The sequence below is a fragment of the Aquila chrysaetos genome, chromosome 10, assembly GCF_900496995.4.
Source record: "Aquila chrysaetos chrysaetos chromosome 10, bAquChr1.4, whole genome shotgun sequence".
Classification (NCBI taxonomy): domain Eukaryota; kingdom Metazoa; phylum Chordata; class Aves; order Accipitriformes; family Accipitridae; genus Aquila; species Aquila chrysaetos.
Genome location: NC_044013.1, coordinates 24,385,792 through 24,408,556, shown reverse-complemented (window position 1 = coordinate 24,408,556; position 22,765 = coordinate 24,385,792). Strand labels below are relative to the sequence as shown.

Genomic DNA, 22,765 nt, shown 5'->3' with positions numbered 1-22,765 from the left:
ATTAACTCTATCCCAGCTGAATCCAGGACAACTAAGAAAATCACTTTTCCAGCCAAGGTGTGGTAGACACTGGTGTCAGTAAAAGATCCTTTGGAGCACATTGAGAGCGGTAATGCACTTTGTACAGGCACTGGTACTCAGCAGTGCCGTAGGCCCCCAGACTACCCTGCCCGAGAGCTGTCAGTGAGTAAGTGAGAAAGCAGCACATGTGTTACCTGCACTGCACCACGTGGTGACAGCACTCACGGGGCTGAGACAGGCTGAGAACTGCAGAGGCAGGGGAAAATACCAAGTGAGCATCATTGGTCCATGGCAGAGGTGACAAAACCGGAGACTGGATGGAAGAAGGGGGCCATAAGCAGCTGCAAGAGCCTAAAGGGTGGCTGATGGGGAGCCAATGTGCAGAGAAGAGAAGCATGAGAATCCTGACCCAGCGGTGTCCAGGAATCAGACAAGGACCCGAGAGCCACACCAGGAGAGACGTAAGTTCTCCGCAGATAATACTTCATTGTAGCTTTGCCTACGAGTATCTGGTGCTGAGTTGCTCTGACATATCCTGGTGAACCTGCTGATCACAGCCAGCTGCTTTGTGCTTGGTGACACAGTTTGTCCCTCACTGGGCTGATGGGAGGTATAGCTGCCCTTGTCTGGTGACCACAGCACCAAGCTGTGGATGGGAAGCCTCACGCTGGAGAGATGCTGTGAGCTGAGCTCCGTCCAGGCTTAATTTTGACTGCTCATGGTTAACGCCAGTAGTGATTGCCTTGACATAGACAATAGGAGCGTGTGGACAACACTTGAGGATGATGCAAAGTGAGGTGTTTTCTGTACAGTGGTGAAAGTATCACAACCCAGGAGCTGAATGACTTAGAAAACTAAAGTACTAACGAGGACCATGACATGAAAATGATGGTGGGTGGGGATTAATGAGCTCGATGTACTAATAGGTCAGTAACTACTTATAACCATCCACCAAGAAGCAGCCACAAGAAAGGCAAAAGCAGTCCCTGGAAACTCAGGAGAAGTATTTAAGCTAAGCTCTATACTGACTATACACTGGCAAGGAATTAATCGCATAGGCTGGTTTGCAATGCACAGACAGACAATGCAGAAATACTCCTGAAGCTGCTCTAGATGACCTGGAAAGTGGGAAGGGGAGACGTGTTTGCCCAAGACAGCAATTCAAGGTACTAACAGCAGGACCTTTGAGCTTGTTGATCAACTTGTTTGACCTCTTCTTGTAAATGGGTTGCAATGGACAGCCAAGGAGGAGCCCCTGCCCAGCAGGCACATGCGACCACAGAGCAGTCAAAAAGTCAGCAGGTCACAGGGTCACAGTGTCACATTTTCTCAGAATTACTGGCTGATGAGAACTATGGAAGATGAGAGAATTACCATGATTCAGAGTGAAACCCATTATAATAATCACAAAACTGTCTGCAAACCACAGCCCTCACCTCTCCAACAGCTCTGTGAATGGGGCTGGGGGCCTGCCAGGGCTGCTCTGTCCTGGGGCTCAGTGGCGTGACAGCAGGTGGAAGTCCCCGCTCCAGCCCCAGCAGGAGTGGCAGTCTAGAAGGCAGAGAGAAGACCTCAGGATCCTCCAGGGCAACGGGTCCCCTCCAAGCAATGTGCACAGCCTGTTGGGTGAGGAAGGTCAATGGGCATTGCCCAGGGAGACATCAGGCACTGGAAAGTAAATCAAAGGAAAAACCCAAAGCCATTCCATTGCCGGAGGAACTGCTGCAGGGCCGCATGGCAGATGAGTATTTCACCTCGCTGCAGGGCTATTGCAGGCTCCTTAGTCAACAGGGGGTGGTACGAGCCACACCAGTGGTGACAGAGGAAGTTCAACCCCGGGCAAATGCATTGAGGAGGGGTGGGGGTGCTTCCTCCACCAGCGTTGCTGCCATCACAGCCACTGGCAAATGGTCCTCGCAGGACACCTCACTGGTTGAGTGCCAGGCACTGCTAGGAAGGCTCACTGTGCCTGCACATCGCACCGCAGCTGGAACGTTCACTCTCTCCAAGGACAGCGAGCGAGCAGGTAATTCCTCTTGGCTATTTGCTGACCTGGTTGTTTGAGCTCTGCAAGGCACTGCCTTTCCCCAGCCATGGTGGAACACCAAAATGGTGGTGGAGAAACTGAGAGGGCTGGAGCCTGTGTATTTTCAAAGACTCATTTTGATACTGGTCACATTAGACATGTTTTAGATGCTTAAGGGCTGTCTCAGCCTTTGCTATATCTCTCTGTTGTCTGTTATGATCTACCCTTATATCTTCTGGGCTCATAACTCATTCCTTGTGCCCAAAGCACAGACCTGGTGCAGGTATCGGCTGTAGCATATTCCCTCACCTCCAAAGAGGTGTCCTGGCATGATTCCTCAGCAGCATGATTTTCAAAGCTAGCCAAGAGCTGAAGATACATACAGATGCTTCAGCACTGCCCTATGGTTTACTCGCTTGGGATGCGTTTAAGCCCCAGGAACCTGCTCCCGTGGAGCCATGCTCCCCTTGCAGGGAAAATCCAAAGACATCTCAGACTTCCCAGGTCTTCTCTGTCCATGAATACAGAGGAATACACTCCTGCATTAACTCCTCCAAAGCAGGAGGGAAAACAGCAATATTGCCCTTAGACACAAGGTGATAAAACCACCCACTAGACCAGATACAGCTCATCTCTCTATTTCATGTGGCTGCTGACCACATTTCTTGCCATGGCATTGGGTTTTTTGTCTTGGAATTGTGGCAGATCGCTCTAACACTTCTGAGACAAAGACCAACTTTCACGATCCTTGAAAGACAGCATGCAGACCCCAGAACTCTGATTCTTGCTGCATACCACTAAATGCTACCACTGAGTACAGGATTCAATGGCAGCTAAAACTAATGAGAGATGTACTAATAATTGCTCCTACCACTAATGAGAAGTGATACAGAGACAACTCGGGACTTAGGGAGAGGACAGCTGTCCTTTTGTTGCACATCTCCTGGAGCATTTTGAGCTGTGAGGATGCTGGCTGGCTTCTTCTCAGCACCACTATAAGGGAAGGGATGAGACCTGGGTTTAGGCATCCTCTTTCCATTATCAGATGGTTTTAACAGCTCATGTAACTCCTAGCTGCAGGATACCTGCTGCTGCCTGAGCTGAGTCTGGCCCAAAAAAGAGGCCCAAGCATTTTCCCCTGCTGCCCTTCACGAGCAGTCTTCCCCGCATGGGACCCAGTGAGAACCTGCGCTTTTCTCTCTTCCACAACTGATCAGGCTCATGTCCCACTCCCTCCCCTTCCCACCAGGTACCCTACAGCCAGCTCTGCTCTGCAGAGTCATCTACACAGTCTGGTTTTCACTGTTGGTAAAGCCCTGAACTATCTGAATTAATCACCGATTCAGTCAAGAGTCTAGCTTCTAAAAGGTTTAATCTGCTTTTGCAGGAGCTGTGCCTCTTAATATCCCCAAAATGAACCTCAGCAGCTGCAATATCACAGTCTATGAAAGCTTTCCACTTGTCCAGCTGTGTGTTTACATCCCGGTTTTGCTTTTGGGCATTTTGCTGAATGTGTTGGCACTGTGGGTGTTCTGCTGCAAACTCGGCAAATGGACAGAAACCAGAGTATACATGGTCAACTTGGCTGTGGCTGACTGCTTCCTGCTCTTTACTTTGCCTTTTAAAACTTTATCCCAGTTCCATCAGCTTAAGGTAGGTAGATGGTGCCTGGCTCTGGAAGGTGGCTACTTCATAAACCGCTTAATGAGCATCGGTATCATCACTGTTGTAGCAGCTGATAGGTACCTTGCAATCAAGTACCCTTTGAAAGCCAAAGTGCTGCGGTCACCGCAGAAGGCAGCTTTTGCCTCCGGATTTCTGTGGATAGTCATTATCTGTGTGATGTCCCTCATTAAAAAGTTAGAGGACCGAGGACAAGATGAACTTTGCTTTGAAAAATCTTCCATTAAGCCCTCAGTGATCACACTGTGTGCTATTATTGTAGGGTTTTTCATACCATTGATCATCTTGAGTTATTGCTCCATACAAGTCATTGCAGAACTCACGAGAAAGAAGAATGAAAACTGTCACAAGGAAAAGTTAGTCAGGAAGGCCGTCTACATCGTGTCTGCAAACATGACTGTGTTCATCATATGCTTTTTACCTCTTCACGTCGGGCATCTCCTTCGCTTTATAATGGACTCCATCAGCTCCAACTGCTCTGCAATACGGAGGGTTAATAATTTTGTTCACCTCGCCTCAGTCCTCGCAAACACAAACTGCTGCCTGGATGCTATTTGTTACTACTTTGTCAACAAGGAATTTAAGGAAGCATCTCCCAAGCTAGCAAAGTCCAAATCTGAAGCCAGTGAAGAAGCTGAAATTCAGCTCCCACACATAACACATTAGTGCAAAACACATGCAGCACACATTTTATGCTTGCTACATTCAAGTTCAACTGGGACTCAATAGCAGGCTTGCGCACTTTCTTTTTCTGTGACTGGGATGGAGGGACTTTCTGCTAATGGGAAGGATTCAGACACGTGAATATTAGCCCTGATTCAGACAGCCACAGCAGTCCAGATCCTGATGTAATGACCTAGGTTGCCACTGATAATTCTCTGCCGTATGCAAATTTGAGTAAAATGGTAGCTTTCCCCTGCAAAAACTGTCTTTCATTTTCCCAGAAAACGCAAAACAAGTACAGCCAGTGGTAAAGGGTTTGGGGTTTTTTTTGTCCCTTGCCCCCACCCTGGATCAGTTTTTATGCAGCTGTAGCTGTGACAAAGAAACGGAGGTTATTCCGAACATCAAAAAAGAAAAAAAGTCAAAGTGAAACCACTGCAGAAAAAGAAAGGAGCATGTTTTTGTAAGTCACAAACATCTTGTTTTCAGTTGGTAATGCATGATCACAGTAGCAGAGGCAGATTTAGCCTGCTTTAGACAACTTTACAGCACTATTCATACTACACAACAGCTGCAAAATGGTTATCAGTTGCAATACAAGGTCAGAGGAAATTGCAATTACTTATACTGGGGAAAAAATTTACATCAAAAGTGTTTGAGTCAAATGGCATTAAAACTACTATCCAAAGAGTTGGGGTGGGGCAGTGGGAATAAGGGGTCTGTATTAAGGGTCTATTCAACCTTATAATGTAAAGGACTGTCTAAAGAAAGTGGCAGCAAGCTGTTCCAAAGAAACTAACATAAATAAAGTCACGTTACTGGCACAGAGCTCAGTCTCTTAATGAGTTAAATGGAAAAGGTGGGAGATCGGGCAGTACAGGACCTGCTCTGCTGTCTGTCCCCAAGAGGGACAGCTCATCTCCCCGCTGACCAAGCGAGGGGCAGAGGGTGTGATCCACAACAGAGACTGGGATTTTCAAAGGCAGAGTGGTGCATGCCACCCTGTGATGCACTTACCCACAAACAGCTAAGTAGGTAAAACCACTAACTAGCCCCAGGCCACATGCCCTTGGATGGGACGTACCAGGCATACACCTCCACTCACACTTCCCAACCCCAGGCTGAGCTTCCATCCACCTGCACGTGCTGGGCCAAACCCTGCTGCCACCTAAGCAGCCTTACAGCCCCCATGTCCAGCTCGGCCTTTGCATCTCCTCCTACTCAAGGAAAATGCCAAAAGGAAGAAACCCCTCAAGAAGAGACCCTGCTGCAGACAACCGTTGAGCAGAGCTCTCCATCCACCAGGGCAGTGGCTGCACTGCTGCCCAGCAAAGCCCATGCCACCTGCACAGGACAGTAGCAAAGCCCTGACAGCTTCCCGAGGGGATATAGGCTTCTCACCACACTTGCCAGAGATTCAGGTAGAAATGGGGATATCTGCTCTGTCATCAGCAAAATCTGAAAGCAGGATCTCACCTTCTTTGCTCACTGCACAATGGGGAGGGGGAGTAGGAGAGGCTCTGGCTCCAAAAAAGACCTTTTAAGGAGGTTGATGTCTCCTCTTTTCTACCTCTATTTTCTTTGAAAAGATCAAAGCAGCAACTAATAGCGCTGTGCATGCAAAGATGGGTATCTCATCCTGGCTCAGCCCACGGTGCAGTGTGGCCCTGGCACCAATTTCACACTGCTCAGCCTGGCTCAGCAGGGCTCACGCTTTGCCTTCCCCAGCCCTGGGTGCTGATGGGTCTCCTGCACTGCTGTAGTAATATAGGCACCTTTGTGACTTTAATTTGATGGACTGTTCCCCAATAATGCTAAACATACCTTTAAGATTTCCTCCCTGGTATGGGATTTGTGTGCTGAGACCACAGTGATTTGAGAGATGACCTGATGCCAGTGTGTTTTTTTCTACACCCCCAGTCTCACCAGCGTGGGTGCAAGCTCTTTAGATGTGAAAGGGCTGCGCAAACCAAACTGCTATTTTAGATGTGCAGGGAAAAAAATACTTCTCCTCCAGTAACCGCTAATTAAATGGGTGGAGGAGATACAAAGCAGCCTACAAACAAAGCATTTCTGAGCAGATTCTGCTAAGCCACCTCACTCTGAGTAACGCCCCTTGCTCTACCAGCCATTCGCCCAGAAATACATACCATGAACCCTTGGCCAAAGATAGCCAAACTTCATCACCACAGAAACTTCACACCAAAGCCCCTGTACAGCAGCGAGTCCTCAGGTGCTTACTGAGGTTTGGAGGGGGAGGGAGCCTCAAAAGGGCCGTGAAGGAGACAGTCGGGTTGAGCCAGTGCGGGATGGTGCTGGGCAGGGAGCGCAGGGATGGTCCTCACTGCCACAGCCAGCCTCTGCAGCAGCTCTGAGCAGGACCACTGCCGCTCCTAATGACTGCCCAGGAGAGGCTGGTTAATGAGGGCAAAGAGGCAGGAGAGCATGTTTCACTCTCAGAAAAGAGGTGTGATAAACTATCCCTTTGACATAGGACAAAAACCTGTTCTTCACCATTTGAGCAGGGTCTCCAAGTGCAGGGCAGTCAGGGATTTGGACGTGCTGTGGCTGAACTATGTGGCACAAGGACCAAGAAACTCCCTCAGGCTCCCCAGCTAGAAAACTGGATTATGGTATTCTGTTTACTCACTTTTTTTTTGCTTTTTCCACCTGGAGCTCTTGGGATGATTTAGTAGAAGGAGTGTCCTCTAAATTCATAACCCATCCGGCCAAGCTCTCCTACACCATATAGAGAAATGCTAAGGGATGAATTAAGCAGTGAAGAGGCAGCAGCAGCCTACAGCAGTAGATATTTCTGGTGGGCTCAGCAACCTCCAGGAGACAAGGGGGATCTGAGCACTTGCCAACAAGATACTGATTCTTTCACCATTGCCTGGAAGGCAGACAGCCCCCACCCCATGCACAGACAGATCGTAACTATCCAGGTGGAGCAGACTTGCTTTGATTTTGCTGCAAAAACCTATATATCTCATCACATCCACCCAGCTTTCAAATATGTGCAACTTAACCTTCTTAGCATAGGACACACTCTGTCTTTCAGACTTCCCAGATTTCTCTGGAGCCAAGCCTGGACGACATCAACCTCATGTTTTCCAAGTGATGAGGGTACAGGTGTGAGGAGGGCTGGAACCTACAACTTGTAGGCTGGCCAAGGCAGGTATCTCCCACCATGCATGACCGCACCCTGCCCTCATCAGGCCGTGCTGCCCTCCCAGCAGCTGCAGGACACAGGTAGACACAAACATCTTGCACTGGCATCTCCTACATTATATTCATTCTAATTCTATGAACTGATGACAGAGCTGGATACAGCCAGTCTAAACCCCTTCGCAAGCACCAAACGGACTTGTTACAAAAACAGATCACTTGAAAGCATGAGTGGAGCTGCTGCAGCACACTGGAGGTGGCTGCGCAGGCGGGACACACACACAGAGTGTAGGAACACATCCAAACCTTCCTCTAACTTTCATGTTGTTGCTCACAGAGGTCTGGTAATGTCTCACACCAGTCTTATTGCTTGGGGCTTTCCATTTCTGTTACTGTCACATTTTAAATGAACCCTGCTGCCAAGTACTGAACCAGGGCAGCTGACCGAAAAATGAGAGTTCAGCTGAGTGTCAAGTGTGGGGGGGAAGTGTGAAAGCTGTCACCAAAAAACTGTGGCATACTTCAAAGATACTTTCATCGAAGACAGAAAAAGAGGGAACTTCTGGGGGAGTGAAAATCAGTGTGGCTCATTATCGTTATCTTGAGATAGAAGCATTCTTATGTCTCTCAATTTCTGAATGAAGGCTCAGAAACATCCCCAACTCACTCCAATGGGATGAGCTGTCCCGTGTGGGCACTGCACACACCAGCTGGGGACAGCGTCTGACACCATGCACTCCTCATCCTCAAAGGTGCTAAAAGGCTGCAGCATCTGCAACGCTGTCCATCAGAAACCCCATCAGCAGTCTGCCAGCAGCTTCCCAACTTCAAAACTCCCACTTCACTTCTGTCTGCTGACTTTTGTCTACCAAGATGAACACTTCATACTTCTGCCTTTCTGGCCCTTGGCTTTCAGGCCAGGCTCCCTGCTTTGGTTTGGTAAAAATTTGGCACCGATATTTCAAGACTGACTTTTATCAGCCTCAAAATTGCCAGAGCAAGTCTGTAGGTCTCCTGCCCTTGGTGGGTGCCACAGCCCACAGTCACTTGTTTAACCCTTGCCCTATGTTGCTGTATAAAAATGGGCTCCAGAAACATCACGTTTCCACCAAAAGTCACATTGCATCAACCAGGGACCAAAGGACCAGCTTTCCTCAGTGCCCCAGCAGAGAGACTCCGCATCATGTCTCCACCACAGAGCTGTCACATTTCAGAAGGGCAGGACACCATCATGCACACCTCATGTGGGTCACACAGCTCCTCCATGTTGCCGCAGCTATTTCATGACCTGCTTAAGTTAACACATTTATACTTCTGCCTTTCACAAATGTTATTCAATAATTTCTTCTGAGAAGAGCCCCAGGAAGCGGAAAGAAGGCGACTGCATAATCTAATCTGGTTTCACAGCAGAGAGGCGGCAATAGACAATTGCTCACCAGCCACCGCAGACAGGGCAGGCAGAAGAAGGTCAGGAGTGACCTTGGGGCAGGAAGGAAGAGATTCTTGTTTAAGCTATAATTTAATGGTAAATTAGATCTTTTACTGCTGCTCACTTCCTTTCCTTGCTATTATTCTGGTGAATGGAAGAATGTGGCTGATGTTAAATACCTTTCTACTCTCCCAATAGCAACTGAGTAATCATGAAGAATTAAGCCCTTTATTTTATCACTTCAAGGTTGCTATCTTTCATGTTCTGGGCACCGACCATATCAGACTTGAGTGGCATTTAACATGTCCTTAGGGGCTGGCTCCCAGTCCCCACTGCCTGTCAGGCCCCAGTAACCTGCAGTGCCACTCTGTGCCCAGAGGCCAGGGGGGAGAACAAGTTCTGTGCCTGGGAGGAGTGCACCCGCCAGCTGTGGCCCTTCGCCATCACTGGGATCTTTGCTCTCTGCCACTGCAGTTACACGTTTTCATCTCAAGTGACACGGCTATATTCACAGTGTTTTAGCAATTTTAGAGGGGGGGTGGGTTTTGGCTTCTGTTTTGTTTTTAAAGAAACAGAACTTTGAAAAATTTCAAATGTGCAATAAACTGTGCAATGATAAAAGATATATCTGACTTTAATAACATACCCGGAATTTTTCTGTTTTACCAACTGGCTGGACCCAAATTGTGGATTTTGTCCCTTTGGGAAGAGCAGATGATATTTTCAGTAGGCAGAAAGCAGCATGCGGGATCTCACCTCCTGCCTTCTGGAGGGATGGTGGTCTGCAGTGGTGCCAGCTTTGGAAGAAGAGACAGGAGAGCTCAAATACAACAGCAATGCTCCAGGTATGAACGTTTGGGTTTTTTTTGTTTTGTGGGGTTTTTTTTTTAAGATTCTTCTGTTCTCACCTCTCACATCAGGGACCTCAGAGCTATTTTAGTCCCATCAGGAAGGTCTCAGTAGAGGCAGATGCTCGACCAACTTCCCCACTAGGTAAAGCAAAATCTAGGAAAAGGAGGCCCTGCCAAAAAGTTCCCGTGCAGGCAATGCACTCCCCTGCATCCAGGTGCCTACCTCCTGCTGCGCTATCCAGGGCAGGGCCAGCCCAGCGCTTGCCTCCCTGGACACCCACTGCCTTCCCCCAGCAAAAGGGAATTGGATCCCACCACCTGCCTGCCTGGAACAGGGATCCTAACCAGGCAGCATCCCCCCCTGGTTTTCAAATAAATAAAGTTTAAAAAAAAAAGAGAAAAGCCTCCCATGGAGATGAGAGCACAGCAGAAAAAGCACTCTGTTTCAAAAAGGGGGTTCCCAGATTTTGCATTTAAAGGCACTCCCTAGGTTCAGACTGTGCTGCTGGTGACAATTTATCCACATGATCATTGTGAGGCAGATTTAAGGTAACAATACTGAAACCAGTTACAAATTCCAGCACATTTCTGGTTTTTGACTAATTCACATTGGCTTTATTTTTTGCCACTGAACCCTAAGCTAATTTATTTCCACTGGTGTATTGCAACACTTTCCTCTTCCTCATAAACACACAAACCCCTCACATCTTACTCTAGTTTCCCTTGAAACATTTCCCTATTTAACTTTTTAAAGTTTGGGGTTTTTTTTGTAAAAGTGACCAAAGGAGGAATTGGTCTTCTGCTTTCAGATAGGACTGCGTAAGCCAGATGCTAAAGTGCATGCGTCACTTTTGTGCTTGTCCAAGTTTCTTCAGTTTCCAGCTGCACAAAGGCACAGCGCATCAGTCAGCATATACAGAAGACAGAAATCACAAGAGCTTCTTTTGTGCACTTAAAACCCCCACCGTAGTGCTGGAGAATGCCCCGATGATGCAAAGGTTTTGAGCTGGTGTCAGAGGAGCAACAGGGACATGCAGCTCCCTGGTGCAGCACACACAACTGCAACAAAACAGCCCTTCTTTGCTCCATCGCTTTCGGCGCTGATGGTGCCAGTTTGCAAGCCATGTCCCCAGCACAGGGACTGGCCTGTCCTCTCCCCTTGCGTGGTTTGTATCTGGATCTTCACTGGAGACATCCCACAAACCTCTCCTCCACGGAGGAATGTGCAGGGGAGGTCTAGGAGTCTTTCAGGCCCATCTGTGATGCAAGAAATGCTCTCCCTTGGCTCCAGAAAGTGTGCATATACCTCCCCTTCCTCCTCCAGACTCTCTGGCATGGGAATCCCCCACCCCAGCGCTACTCCCCATGCCCAGCCTGCCCCAGGAGCCTGCTGCAACTGGAAACTGCCTTCACACCTTATATTGCTGTGATGGAGGAAAGAAATGGGGGTACAAGACCCACATGAAAATCTAGCTTTAGAAATTACTGTATTGGCAATTACCCTTTCCAGACAGTGAACCGTGCTGCACAGCCCTGCTTTCTTTTTACCTTTCAGAGGCTTTCCCTCCTCAGATGGCTCCATCCTCAGCAAAACCCAGTGCTTGGCAGGATCACCCAAAGTCTCTGTCCAATGGCACTGGAATATGCCACAAGCTGGACTGGCCTGCCTGCGAACGGCCACACAGAATGCAGCTGCTTAGCAAAACCACCCACCCCCGCCTGCCATCAGCTGCAGAAACAATGGGTTTCCCCTCCCCTGGGAAAGGCTGGACATGATGAGGGTGAGATGATGAAAGAGGACAGGCTACCATGGCTGGAAGAGGCAGGGAAGGTCCCATACCTCCAGGGCAAGCTTTTTCCAGAAACCCTGTGATAACCCCAATCCAGCCTGACAGTACCCAGCACAGCTCTCAGTGAGGAAGCACATGCACCACAAGAATTTCCATAAGTGCAAGGAAAAGAAGGAAAGAAAGGAAAAAAAAATAGAAAAACAAATAAAACCCAAAACAACACACAAACCCCAAAAACCTCAACAACAAGAAAATTAACCAGTCTACCGGCCATAGAAAAGGTGACTCGTGACAAATTCTTGGGTGCGCAGAGATGTGGCCACGTAATGGGGAGGAAAGAGGTGTGCCTTAGAAAACACACCACTATTTCCATCAGCCATTTGGACTCATCCTTTCCAGGTCTTAGGGATTTTTTTTTTTCCTTTTTTTATTGTCATCTTCTTGTGTAAATGACCCCAGAAGCAGCTCACCCTTTCCAGCAGCCATAGGGGCACATTCTGATGGCCAGAGCTGGTTCCTGCCGCTCTGAGTTATCTTGACCAGTGCTGAGCATCCAGGCCCAGTATGGGCCAGTCATCCTTGCCCAGAGCATTTTTTGGTGTGTTATCAGCTACAGCAAAAATGATCTGATAGAAAGCCTAAAAACCCGCTAAAACCAAGCAAACAAACAAAGAAAAACACAAACACACAAAAAAAAACCTTTCTGCAAGAAGTATCTAACTCTTATCTGTCTCTTTGGCATTGTCTTTTCCTTTCCCTTTTTAAGAAAAAACATTCCTAGTCTAAAGCCAAGATGCAATGGTCAGAATACGTTTATTACAAAAAGGACCACCAAAGTCAGGGATCTTTCCATAAGGCCTGGCTGCCCTGTGTATCTACCACCCCAGCTGTCAAACGCCTATTGGAGGTGTGAGCATGCTTACAGCCTGAATCATCACAATGAATTTATGCCAGGGCAGAAGTTGAAACCACAGCATGAGGACATTTTTTTAACTGTGAACTTGCAAAATACTAATCTGTGCAACCACATTCCTTTCTGCAGCACCTTTTGCTGCCCAGCCACCAGGTGCTCCACTGATGCTGTAGATTGTGGCACTGCTGTGAGGCAGGGGTGTAATGAAGTATAAGCAGCAGGCTTGGCAAACAGCAATATTCTGGGCTAAATGCATACAAGTTAAAAACATATACTTTCTCTTATCAGCAAGATGAATTCATGGATAAAAGCAGCAGGTGCCAGAGCTTTTCCTCAGGCCTGTATTTACCCTCTTGTTGTTAAACATGTTTATAAGCTGTGCTGACGCAGGTGGTAGGGAGCCTTGGTTTCATGAAAACCCAGTGCTTTTCTCTAAAAGCAGCATTTACTGCTAATTCTGATGCAACCTCACCCACCTTTCCAGTGACAGCAAAGGCCGGTCTAACCCCTCCCAACAGGTGCCAACACAGGGCCAGTGTGGTTTTGCGAGACCATTAATCACCCTTGGCTCAAGCAGGCACTGGGAAAGCTGGGACTGGGCAATCAGACTGGCTTGGTGCTCGGTGAAGTCCCTTCACTGCCACAGCTTAACAAAACAGCCCATGACTGAAGAGAAGAAAGGCAGCCAAGAGAGGAAGGTGAGTGGCTAATAGACCCCAACCAGCAATCCTCTCCCCCAAAGGGAGCAATGATTATTCAAGGTCTGCTCCTCCAACCCATCCGTGCAGGAGTGACAAGCCCAACAGGAGAAAGTCCCTAGCCCCAAGGGCCAGGTTCCACCCTCTGCACCAGCATCCCTCACTGACCCATTTTATTACCAAGCTTCATAGACAACTTGGCACCAACCTCCAAAATGCAGGAGGAAACATCTTTCGCCTTGCTCATCTGACCTTTTGCTTCTCCACCTTGTGCCAGAGTAGGCTGTCTCCGATCAACAAAGCATATGCCATTAAATGATTTCTAGCCTATCTGACTCAATAAATGACCCGTACAAGAGCAACAAACCCTAGATGTCAGTAACTTAGGGAAGGTCACAAAAAAAGGAAGGAAGAAGTAAATAATTGAAGATACATTTTAAGACAACAGCTAAAGAAAAAGGCTCCATGAATCATCCTCTATCGTTTCTAAAACCCTGATTTGAGAAGAAACATTGTGAACACAACCCGCAGCCTCCAGTTGAAAATTAAATAACATATCAGTCAGCACAGAGAGAAAATACTCCCTTTTTCTGCTTTCTTCCCTGTGCTGGTGACACAAAGTAGCGGTGTGACATAAAGAATGTAAGGGGAACAGAAAGCAAGTAAGCATCTAGGAGAGACACAGTGATGGAGAAGTGGCAGTGGCTGCGGCATGCAGGAGGGGAAAGCAAAAACTTCTTCATAAATTTAGTTCCTGATGCGTTAGGCTTGTAAAACTAGAGAAATTAGGAATTCTCCATAACTAATATTTCTGAGCAGAAAGCATGGATAGCTTACTATATATCTTCTTTTTTTGTATAAACTGCCCTGATTCTAAAATGTTCCACATGAATGAGAAGGTTTAGCAAATATTCTCCAGATGGGACTTCCAGACTTAAAGTAGGGTTTGGGGAGAGGGGTTGGGTTTGGTTTGGTTTTTTTGTTGGTTTTTTTTTTAATACAGTGATTAAACTCTGTGCTAAGCTGCCTTTTCAAGCATCTGAAGGAGTTATGTTCCCATACTTCTCTCTGGGTCTTCTGCAAACAACTGTCTTCAGTCACTGGTAGCCAGAGCTTCTTCCTTTGGCTCAGATTTAGCTCTGCTGCACAGTATTAGCGATTTCTGTGAGCTTCTGGGCTCCCCAATCAGTACGGAGCTCTTGTTTGTAGGCAGCCAGAGAAAAAGTGCAAGTGCCCAAACTCAGCGCCTCTTCCATGCATCATGAGGAAGAGAGTCTCACATGGAAATCAGCCTCTCACAGTACAGGTCACCTCCCCACAAGCTTTTTTCCAGTTGTAGTCAGGCTGATCGGAAGCAGAAACCCAGCACACCCCATGCTGTCCCAGTCCTTGCTGCAGCTGCAGTGCTGTCTATCTACAGCATCTGAGCCCAGGGAAGGTTGGATTTGCAGGGCCCTGGCACTACACAGCAAAGCTTGGAAGACCAACCTTGCTGTGGCAGGCTGGAAGTCCACCAGATACTTTCCCAGGTTACTGCAGCCTGTAGTTTAGAAACCTCCTAAACCAGAGATTGCTTCTTTATGTAAAATGGCCCATCAGGGCTTTTCTGCCTTCCATGAGCACACAGAATCACTTTTTATACCTGTAAAATTATTTTAAAAAATTAAAAATCTAAGCACACCATCGACATCTCTTTTGCAGCGTAGTCAGCATGTCCCTGTACCTGCCAGCACTTGGTGCAGCATCACACCAGGCAGAGCAAGAGGAGCCACCTGCAGCCAGCGCCCAGCAGGTAAATCCTGAGCTGGATACTGCTCTGAATGGAAAACCTCTGCACCCACCTAGAGCTGCCAAAACTAAACACTGCTCTGAAACTTCAAAAGGCCCAAGCTAACAGTAGTACTACAGGGCTGCACAGAAAGTGTCAAACCACTAGAGGGAAACGTGACCTCTGTCTGCAACAAACTCTCCAGCACACCTGGGAGAGGACGGGCAGAAGGTGGGTGGCCTTAGAAAGCAGGAAAAGGTGTTTTGGGCCAGAGTTCTGCTGGGCTGCCCAAGGGAGAGTCCCTGGGAACTTAGACCTTTGCTCGGATGTCTACAAAGACATTTAAAAAACACTCATGCAGCAGTATGTCTAACACATCTGGAAGAGAAAAATAACTTGAAAACTTATTTGCTAAATGCTTTTCCTCATCCTCCTTTAGCCAGTTGCTTCATTCCCACAGGTGTTTATGCAGGTAGCCTGGGAGACCTCAGCTCACCTCAAAGCCAAACAAATGGGATTTGGAGGAAGAAGGAAACCCAATTTGGGGTTAAATGAAAGGGAGAGGGGAAAGAAATACGGGTGTGAGGCAAACTATCCATTAGTATCAGTTCTGATAATTTTGAAATGCATTCAGCTCCTCTGAAATGCCTTTATACTCATGCTCTTACTGTGCTCACTTCCATGGGGGACAGGATGGGAAGCAGGGACTAACCTTAACCAAGAGATGTCATTTTTCAGTGGAATTCTCACTCTGCTTCAGAGGGCTGATCTAAAAAAAGAACAATTCTCACAGACATTTTTCCACCCCTGGTGATAAGCAGGAAGGTGCTAAGTCCCCAGCTCCCCATCCCTCTCTGGGGATGGGCAGTCGCTGCAGGGGCAGCCCTCCTCCTGCAGCACTCCGGTTCCCGGGGCAATTCTACTTTTGGAGACAGCCTCCTGGAAGGATGCAGCCTTTCATCAGGTCAACACCTCTCCCATGTGCCAGCGTTGCAACTGGCCACACACTTCCCCTTTGTTGGGGGAAGAGAGGGAAACTGATGTGTTTGGCTTCTGGAAAAGCTTTGGTCTGTGATGAAAAACGTCCTGCACACAGAAAAAGAAACAGTGAAGTAGTTTTGGGAAGGCCTGGCATGTTGCTGTATCTCAAGAAGAGCCTCACAGAAATGGTACTTTCCTGTTATTGTCAGTCATATGGGCTGTGTATGCTATTAGAGATATCAGGGATGTTGGATTTGAAGGTAATATTTCAACCCGGCTGCTCTCCTCAGCTGAAACCACTGCAGCAAGCTGAAGTGATGCATGCAGCACTCAGCTAGCACCTGCACCAGCAGCAGCTTGGGCCAGAGGCAACAGCACTGACTCTGAAGGGCTGGGGCAACCAGACCCAGGCACCTTTGGCCACAGGTGAGTGCACTGAATTGCAAAAGCACCTGGCCACAGGGGTACTTTGTGGCAAGCAACTTCACAGGATGAACCACTCAAGTCAGTGAGGTGGTATCATGTCCTTTATAAGTGCCTAAAGTGACATTGATAGGGTTAACAACTGACAATGCACGTAACACCTGCTTCTATCTCATAGTCTGTAAGCTTTTTAAAAATATAAGTAAATAAAAGAAGTCTTCTTTCTTGGCTTCACAAGTTAGCAGGGGAAACACTGGCAGTGATGTTTCCAAACCTACCAAGATGCTGGCTTGACATCTAACACCTGAGACCCCAGATACCCACCTCAGCAAGGTGACCACCCATGAGCCAGGACATGCATTTGACACCACATGCAGGAACACAGCCCCAGACAGACAGACATACGTCCTCCTCGGGCTTGGCCTGCCCGCAGCCAGACACCTGCCATCCCTGCCCACGGCAATGCCTGGCCTCGGTGCTCACAGCAGCCTGCACTTGCCCATAACTTAATGCAGCATGGCTCTTGGTTAAAACTTTCAGGTGAGTCATTAAAGTGCCTTTTTCAGAGTGTTGCATCACCAGCCCTAAGCCTTAAGCAGCTCTCAGCGCTGTAAACCAGTGATCCCTGCTGACAACAGCCCTGCACCACACGCTGCTAGCACCAACACAGCCTCTGCTGCTGCACCTTTCCCTTGCCAAACGCTCACCCCAGCTCTAAGGCTGGCTCTCCCACACATTTGCCTGATAGCTCTTGTGCCTATGACACTCCCTCATGTGGTCTAGATCTGGAGGTATCGTGAAGATGCTGCTCAAACACTAGAAACACTAGATGAAGGGGCAACACTTAAAAGTAATGCCCTGATCACTGTTAATTTACCTGCAATGCAAGCAGCACACTGGGGCAAGCTCTTGTTGTTAAATCTCAGTACAACAGAGCAGAATCTCACAGTGTTTGTCATAAGTGATTCTCCTAAACAGTAAAAATAAGTGACTTTTACTGTCAAGCAGGTATCTTGTTTGTATCTATTTACTAGATTCTTTTCCATGTTAGATAAAATAAACTGTGGACAACCATGAGAAGAGTGACCTAGCCAACAACTAGTAAGCCCCAGGTTTGTCATCTATGTTAACTGCAGCTGGATGGTACTTCCACTCTTTTATTTTACAGCACGAGTGATTTTGGCAGCAGAATAACATCTTTAAAAACACTTAGACATTGCTTAGTCAAATGATACAAAATTACATACAAATGTTCTACGTTCTTTTGCCAGACAAAGCTCCATGCAATGGATATTACCTTTTTTGATATCAGATTTAACAGTGAAACTTAGAATACCCTTTAGGCAGCTCCTGAAAATTATAACATAAAATAAGATACAAGCTCCCTCACCTCAATTTCCAGCCAATAACCCAGAGAGGACTGCTTCAGTAGTGCTTACCCTTGCCTACAGATGACACATGCCAAAGAAGCATCTGAAGAAAATTACATTAATTCTTTTCATGTCCTTTTTTCTTTTTTCCCCCCTTTTTTGTAGCACTCTGTTGCTGGGTTTCTTTTTAGAGAGTGCAATGATGTATGGGGGAGTTCCTGACTTTTAGTCAGCTGTGGCCACCGCTGAGATCAGGGAACAAATCTGTGCTAAATTAGGCATGGAGTAAAGTAATCTAGTGATTATACCACCTGGTAAAGGGCTACTGTCAACTTGCAGAAAATAAGGAGGACTCATACCAAGGTAAGGGTTTATGCCACTCTGGGATTACATTGATTTGTACTCAAAGTGTGCAATCAGTTAGGGTCTTCTCTGTCCCCTTCAACGCTAACACATGTGTAGCTGTCACATTACCCAAGGTGATTTCTTATTCACCTCAATCTTTTGTATGTGAAAGCACAGACTTGCAGAAAAGGCAGGAAGAGACCATCTAATGAAAGGCCAGGTCAAGTATTGCTATGTTATAACTAGCAGAATTTTGTCTAACCTGCTTTTAGTAACACCTCACAGCAAGCAGTATTTCTAGTTTCACCTATCTTCAGCATTAGAAGGGTTTATTTTAATTTCCAGCTGCAGTGTAAACCCATTATTTCTTTTCCCATCTGCAGTGGATATAGCAAACTATTTATTCCCTTCATAGCTACAATTTATGTATTTGAAGACTTATTTATGTCCTCCACACTGCAACATCTGTGCTCTAAGTACACCCAGCTACTTCTGCACTTCAGATGTAGCGCACTATGTTTGCTCCTGTTTTCTAGGCTCTCTTGGATTGGGCTGGTTTTTTTCTTTCTTTCTTTCATTTTTGAGAGGCACCCAAGACTGAATATAGTTCTTCTAAAGTCTTAAATAACTGCATACCCCATAATCATGTTGACTTTTTTCTACAACAGCATAATCTTCCATTTAATTTCCAGTCATACTCCATTTGCAATCTACTCTCAGCCCCAGATCCACTTTTTCAGTTCTGCAGCTTATCAAGCTCACCCACATCTCACATTTGTTCTCACAACTATTCCTATGTAAGTACAAAACTTCACATATCTCTTTATGGCCCATTGAATTCTTTATTTTCCAAACAATTTATCCAACTTGCCAACACCATTTGGAATACTAAATTTGACTTCCACTGTCTTGTAGATTCTGTCATTCCTGCAACAGTTAATCATGTTGTAGAGTTAAGTCTTAAGTCAGGAGGGCACAAACAGAGAAAGTAATTTTCGTAACACTTAATATAGGGAAATATCATTCTAAAAGAGTATGTTCATACAGTCATAAACTACATCCATTTGTTTTGTACCATTATGAATTATTCTAGTCCCTATTAGTAGACAGCCTACACAAAAATCTGGAAATACTACTGCTTTCTCATGAAAACTCTATTTCATGCACCAGCTTCTTGACTGTAAGTTGTCAGAGATCTATGAAAGGCAGCAGGAAGGTAAAGCCCCTTTCCACTGGCTGCAAAATCTAGGCATTTCTACCTGCCCCTGTGTGAGATCAGAGAGACACAACAGATGCTGCGCCTCTACAAGCTGCGAGCTATGCAAACACAAGCAATGCTGCTGCCATGCTTCAGAATACCAAAGCTGAGAGGCAACATGGTTTGGTTTTAAATTAAGCCTCTGTTTAAGACTTTTTTGTTAAACAACGGGGAATGAAATGCATCACAGAGGCGAAGTGTAATGTCACAGCCAGGCACCCCAGGGCCCCTCGAGTGGCTCCTATTTCACCCCACGCCTGACAGGATAACTCTGTCAGGGCTAAAGTGATGACCAAATTGTGCCTTTATGTTTCACTAGTGACTGATTAACACATCTCCCAGGTGAAAACTGCCCTCTGCTGCTCAGCACCAGGGGAGGCCCTGAACCCTCTCCCACCATGGCCCCAAGCAGGGCTCTGTGGGGCTCCATCATGCTGGCCTTCTCTGGCAGCACTGCAGGCTGCAGCAGCAGCATCCCATGGGAGCAGAGGGTCTGACCCTAAGAAGAGCCCCAGCACCCATTCTGGCAGAGCGGCAAAGGCCTGCGTTGTGACCGGGCTCTGGCAGACTGCAAGTCCCAGGCTCACTGGTTGAAGGCATCTCCAGGGAAGCTTTGCTCTTTCAGTCTGGGAGGTGACCCTCAGGCTGTGATCCGGGGTGTAAAGGCTTGTGGTTTGAGGAATACTGCAGGTTTAAGGTGGAACTGGAGAAATATCTGCACATCTGGCCAGTTGCCATTGTGTATCTGCGTGCTCAAGAAAAATCCCAACTGGAGGTCTAGGATCAGTGAAATGATTTGCAAAGGAACTTCTTCTTCTGGCCTAGAAAATTTAAGTCCAGCATGACATCTAAAGCCCCTTTTTGCAAAGACCGAAATAGGTCACACTTGGTGTATGCATATAAGGTAATCCCTGGGATCAGTGAGAAGTCCAAAAGCACAAGACTTCAAGGCAACAATACAATTAAATTCCTACATGATGACCTACTTTCACAAGTTTCTCGGCCACCTCAGAACAATCCCTGTACAACTGCCATGGTCTTAGCAATGACTCCTCCCACTCAACACAGGAAGAAATGGGGTTTATTCAGAGCAGCCTATCATAAGAGCACAAGAGGTTTTTAGTAGAGGCTGGCACTTGCACTCAGCTCATGCACCCTTCATCCCGCTCCAAACAGATGAGGCCTTTAAGACAAGCCTGGTTTGTAGCACAAAAACCAGAAGCGGTCCTTCCTGGAGAAAGCTAACTAGTCAGCATACGTTGAGGGCCTTTATCTGACTCCCCGAAGGCCCCCCATGCCCAGGACACTGCAGCACAACAAAGCCCTACATAACGTACGGCAAGAATCATCCCTGGGAGCAGCCACGTCGGCATCTGGCCTTCACACCTAACACTGGCCAACACACCTTTAGCTGGATGCAGTGATAAAATGCATTTTTAAAGTGCAGAGCGTCCTGGCTACCACAGATACAGACAGACACGCACACACCCCCCACCCCTGCAGGCAGGCTGGACCACTCTAGGCTTCAGATAATTGCTGGGTCTTTCAGAGGCTGCCTGTCAGACCCACAACAGGCTGTGTTCACAGAAGTTCAAAAGTTGTCATCTCAGGCTGATATTTCAGTAACCTGGTAAAGTTACTTGCCAAAGTTTCTGTCCCCTAAGATTTTTTAAAAATCTTAGCTTTTCTCTTTGTTCAGAAAAGTCTGCATCTGCTTGTGTGACAGTTTCTGCCATTCTAGCATTAGTTACTTTGAGAGGTTTTCATCTGTTTGAGATTTTCCACTTTCCTACCAATTGCTTTCTTGATCCCTTTCATGTTACGAGGCTTATCTATACAGGCTATTTAAGAAATGCACCTGTGCTAAAGCAAAGGGACCTTTTCAGCATTTCAAATAAATCTCCAGCACTTGGTTTGAAGCAGAAAGCTAGAAGATTATCATTGTAAGTGGCACGATTATACTCAGTGAAGTGCAGTTTTATTTCCAAAGCCATTCACTCTAACTTTTGTGTAAAGACATTTGTCTATGGCAGGCAGCCAGAACAAAGACAACTGTATGGACTCAGCTAGACTAACATTACACGTCAGAAGGAAATAAGTAGGTAGCTGCCATTAGGCTGAAACACCACAACTTTTCTGCACACAAAGAAGGATGAACTCCCACTCTCAGTGAAACAAGCCAGAGTGCTTTTGCCCCTTTGGAGCCAGCTGGGCTGGCAGCACATTGCAGCATCCCCACCTTGCCCCCACTTCTGCAGCATCCAAGAACCTGAGACCAAGACCCACCATTTATTATAAATACTTATCATATGTTGATAGCAAGGCCAGATAACCTACATACAAAGAAGAAACAAGCTACAGGTGATTGAACTTACCTCCATTACTGTCCTCTTCAGATGCCAGATTCAAGGATGGTCAATTCAGGGCAGAGACCCCTTCTGCACAAGAATAAATAAGGAAACTTGCTCGGTTGCTCTTTCCAAGGGCGAACAGAGAAAGCTGTGTTTTCACAAAGAGTCATTTTTGCAGCAGCATAAAACAGAGCTCTCTCTCTCTCAAAGGCTGGCTATCTTATTAAAATAAAAAGCAGTCAGCCAGGACAGATTAGAAGAGATGAGAACAAAATAAAGCTCATAAAGTAAGTGTGCATGCAACCCACATGTACAACGTAATGACTGTTAGTAAGTCATTATGACATTGATACACACACAAATATATACACACGCATATATATATTTACATATACACATATGGGGAGAGGGCACACCACACAAAGGAAAAGTCAAGTTCCTCCTTGAAGCCCCTTGTCCAATTTATAGACATTAAACTACCCCAAGATGGCACTGTCGGGTAGCGTTTCCTCTACCAGCACCGGCAACCCCTCAGAACTGTCTCTGAAGTAACCACAGGATCCCTGTAAGCATTTTCTTAAACTTCCTTTTTTTTTTTTTTTTTGGGGGGGGGGGGGGGGGGAGGTCTGTCTGACGAGCTCTTCCTGGGCACTTTCTATTTCTCAGCAGCACACACTGCATCTCCATGTTAAGTTACTCAGTGATTCAAGTTGGGACTTTGATGCTCTGGGATCTGTCAGAACACCTTACAGTAGCAGCGAGGTTGACAGCAATTCTCATACCCTCAGATCTAAGTACCAACATGAGGGGACACAGGCTGGAGAGTCTGCACTGACAAGTGCACCCTGCCAGTACACTTCGCAGTGATGGAGCAATTCGTGCTATAGGCCGCAGAATCCTCAAGAAAAACACCAAGCTAAGCAAACACGCGAGCCATGGGCATGCTAACTGCCATTACTGAGGTGAGACAATACCAGTATGAGAAACAGTCCCCAACTCACGTCTCAAATAGCCTTGTCCCTGGGAC

General features: G+C 46.8%; 1 protein-coding gene across 2 annotated transcripts; it reads left to right on the top strand.

The window, feature by feature from the left end:
• Nucleotides 1-5,207, top strand: LOC115347465 (G-protein coupled receptor 35-like). 2 transcript variants are annotated; one of them, XM_030028896.1, is made up of 2 exons: nucleotides 1-482; nucleotides 3,435-5,207. In XM_030028896.1, the coding sequence occupies exons 1-2, from the start codon at nucleotides 398-400 to the stop codon at nucleotides 4,394-4,396; spliced, it is 1,047 nt and encodes a 348-aa protein (XP_029884756.1). In that variant the 5' UTR covers nucleotides 1-397; the 3' UTR covers nucleotides 4,397-5,207. The 2 variants fall into 2 exon arrangements, with proteins under 2 accessions (XP_029884756.1, XP_029884755.1); XM_030028895.1 differs by lacking the exon at nucleotides 1-482 and adding an exon at nucleotides 1,133-2,047.
• Nucleotides 5,208-22,765: the final 17,558 nt, after the last annotated feature.

Bases quoted from the DNA above. Each gene is read 5' to 3' on its own strand.
- LOC115347465 (XM_030028895.1), top strand. From the start codon at position 1,477: ATGGGGCTGGGGGCCTGCCAGGGCTGCTCTGTCCTGGGGCTCAGTGGC. The intron at 2,048-3,434 runs GTAATTCCTCTT...CTGCTTTTGCAG, and splicing joins CAAGGACAGCGAGCGAGCAG to GAGCTGTGCCTCTTAATATC.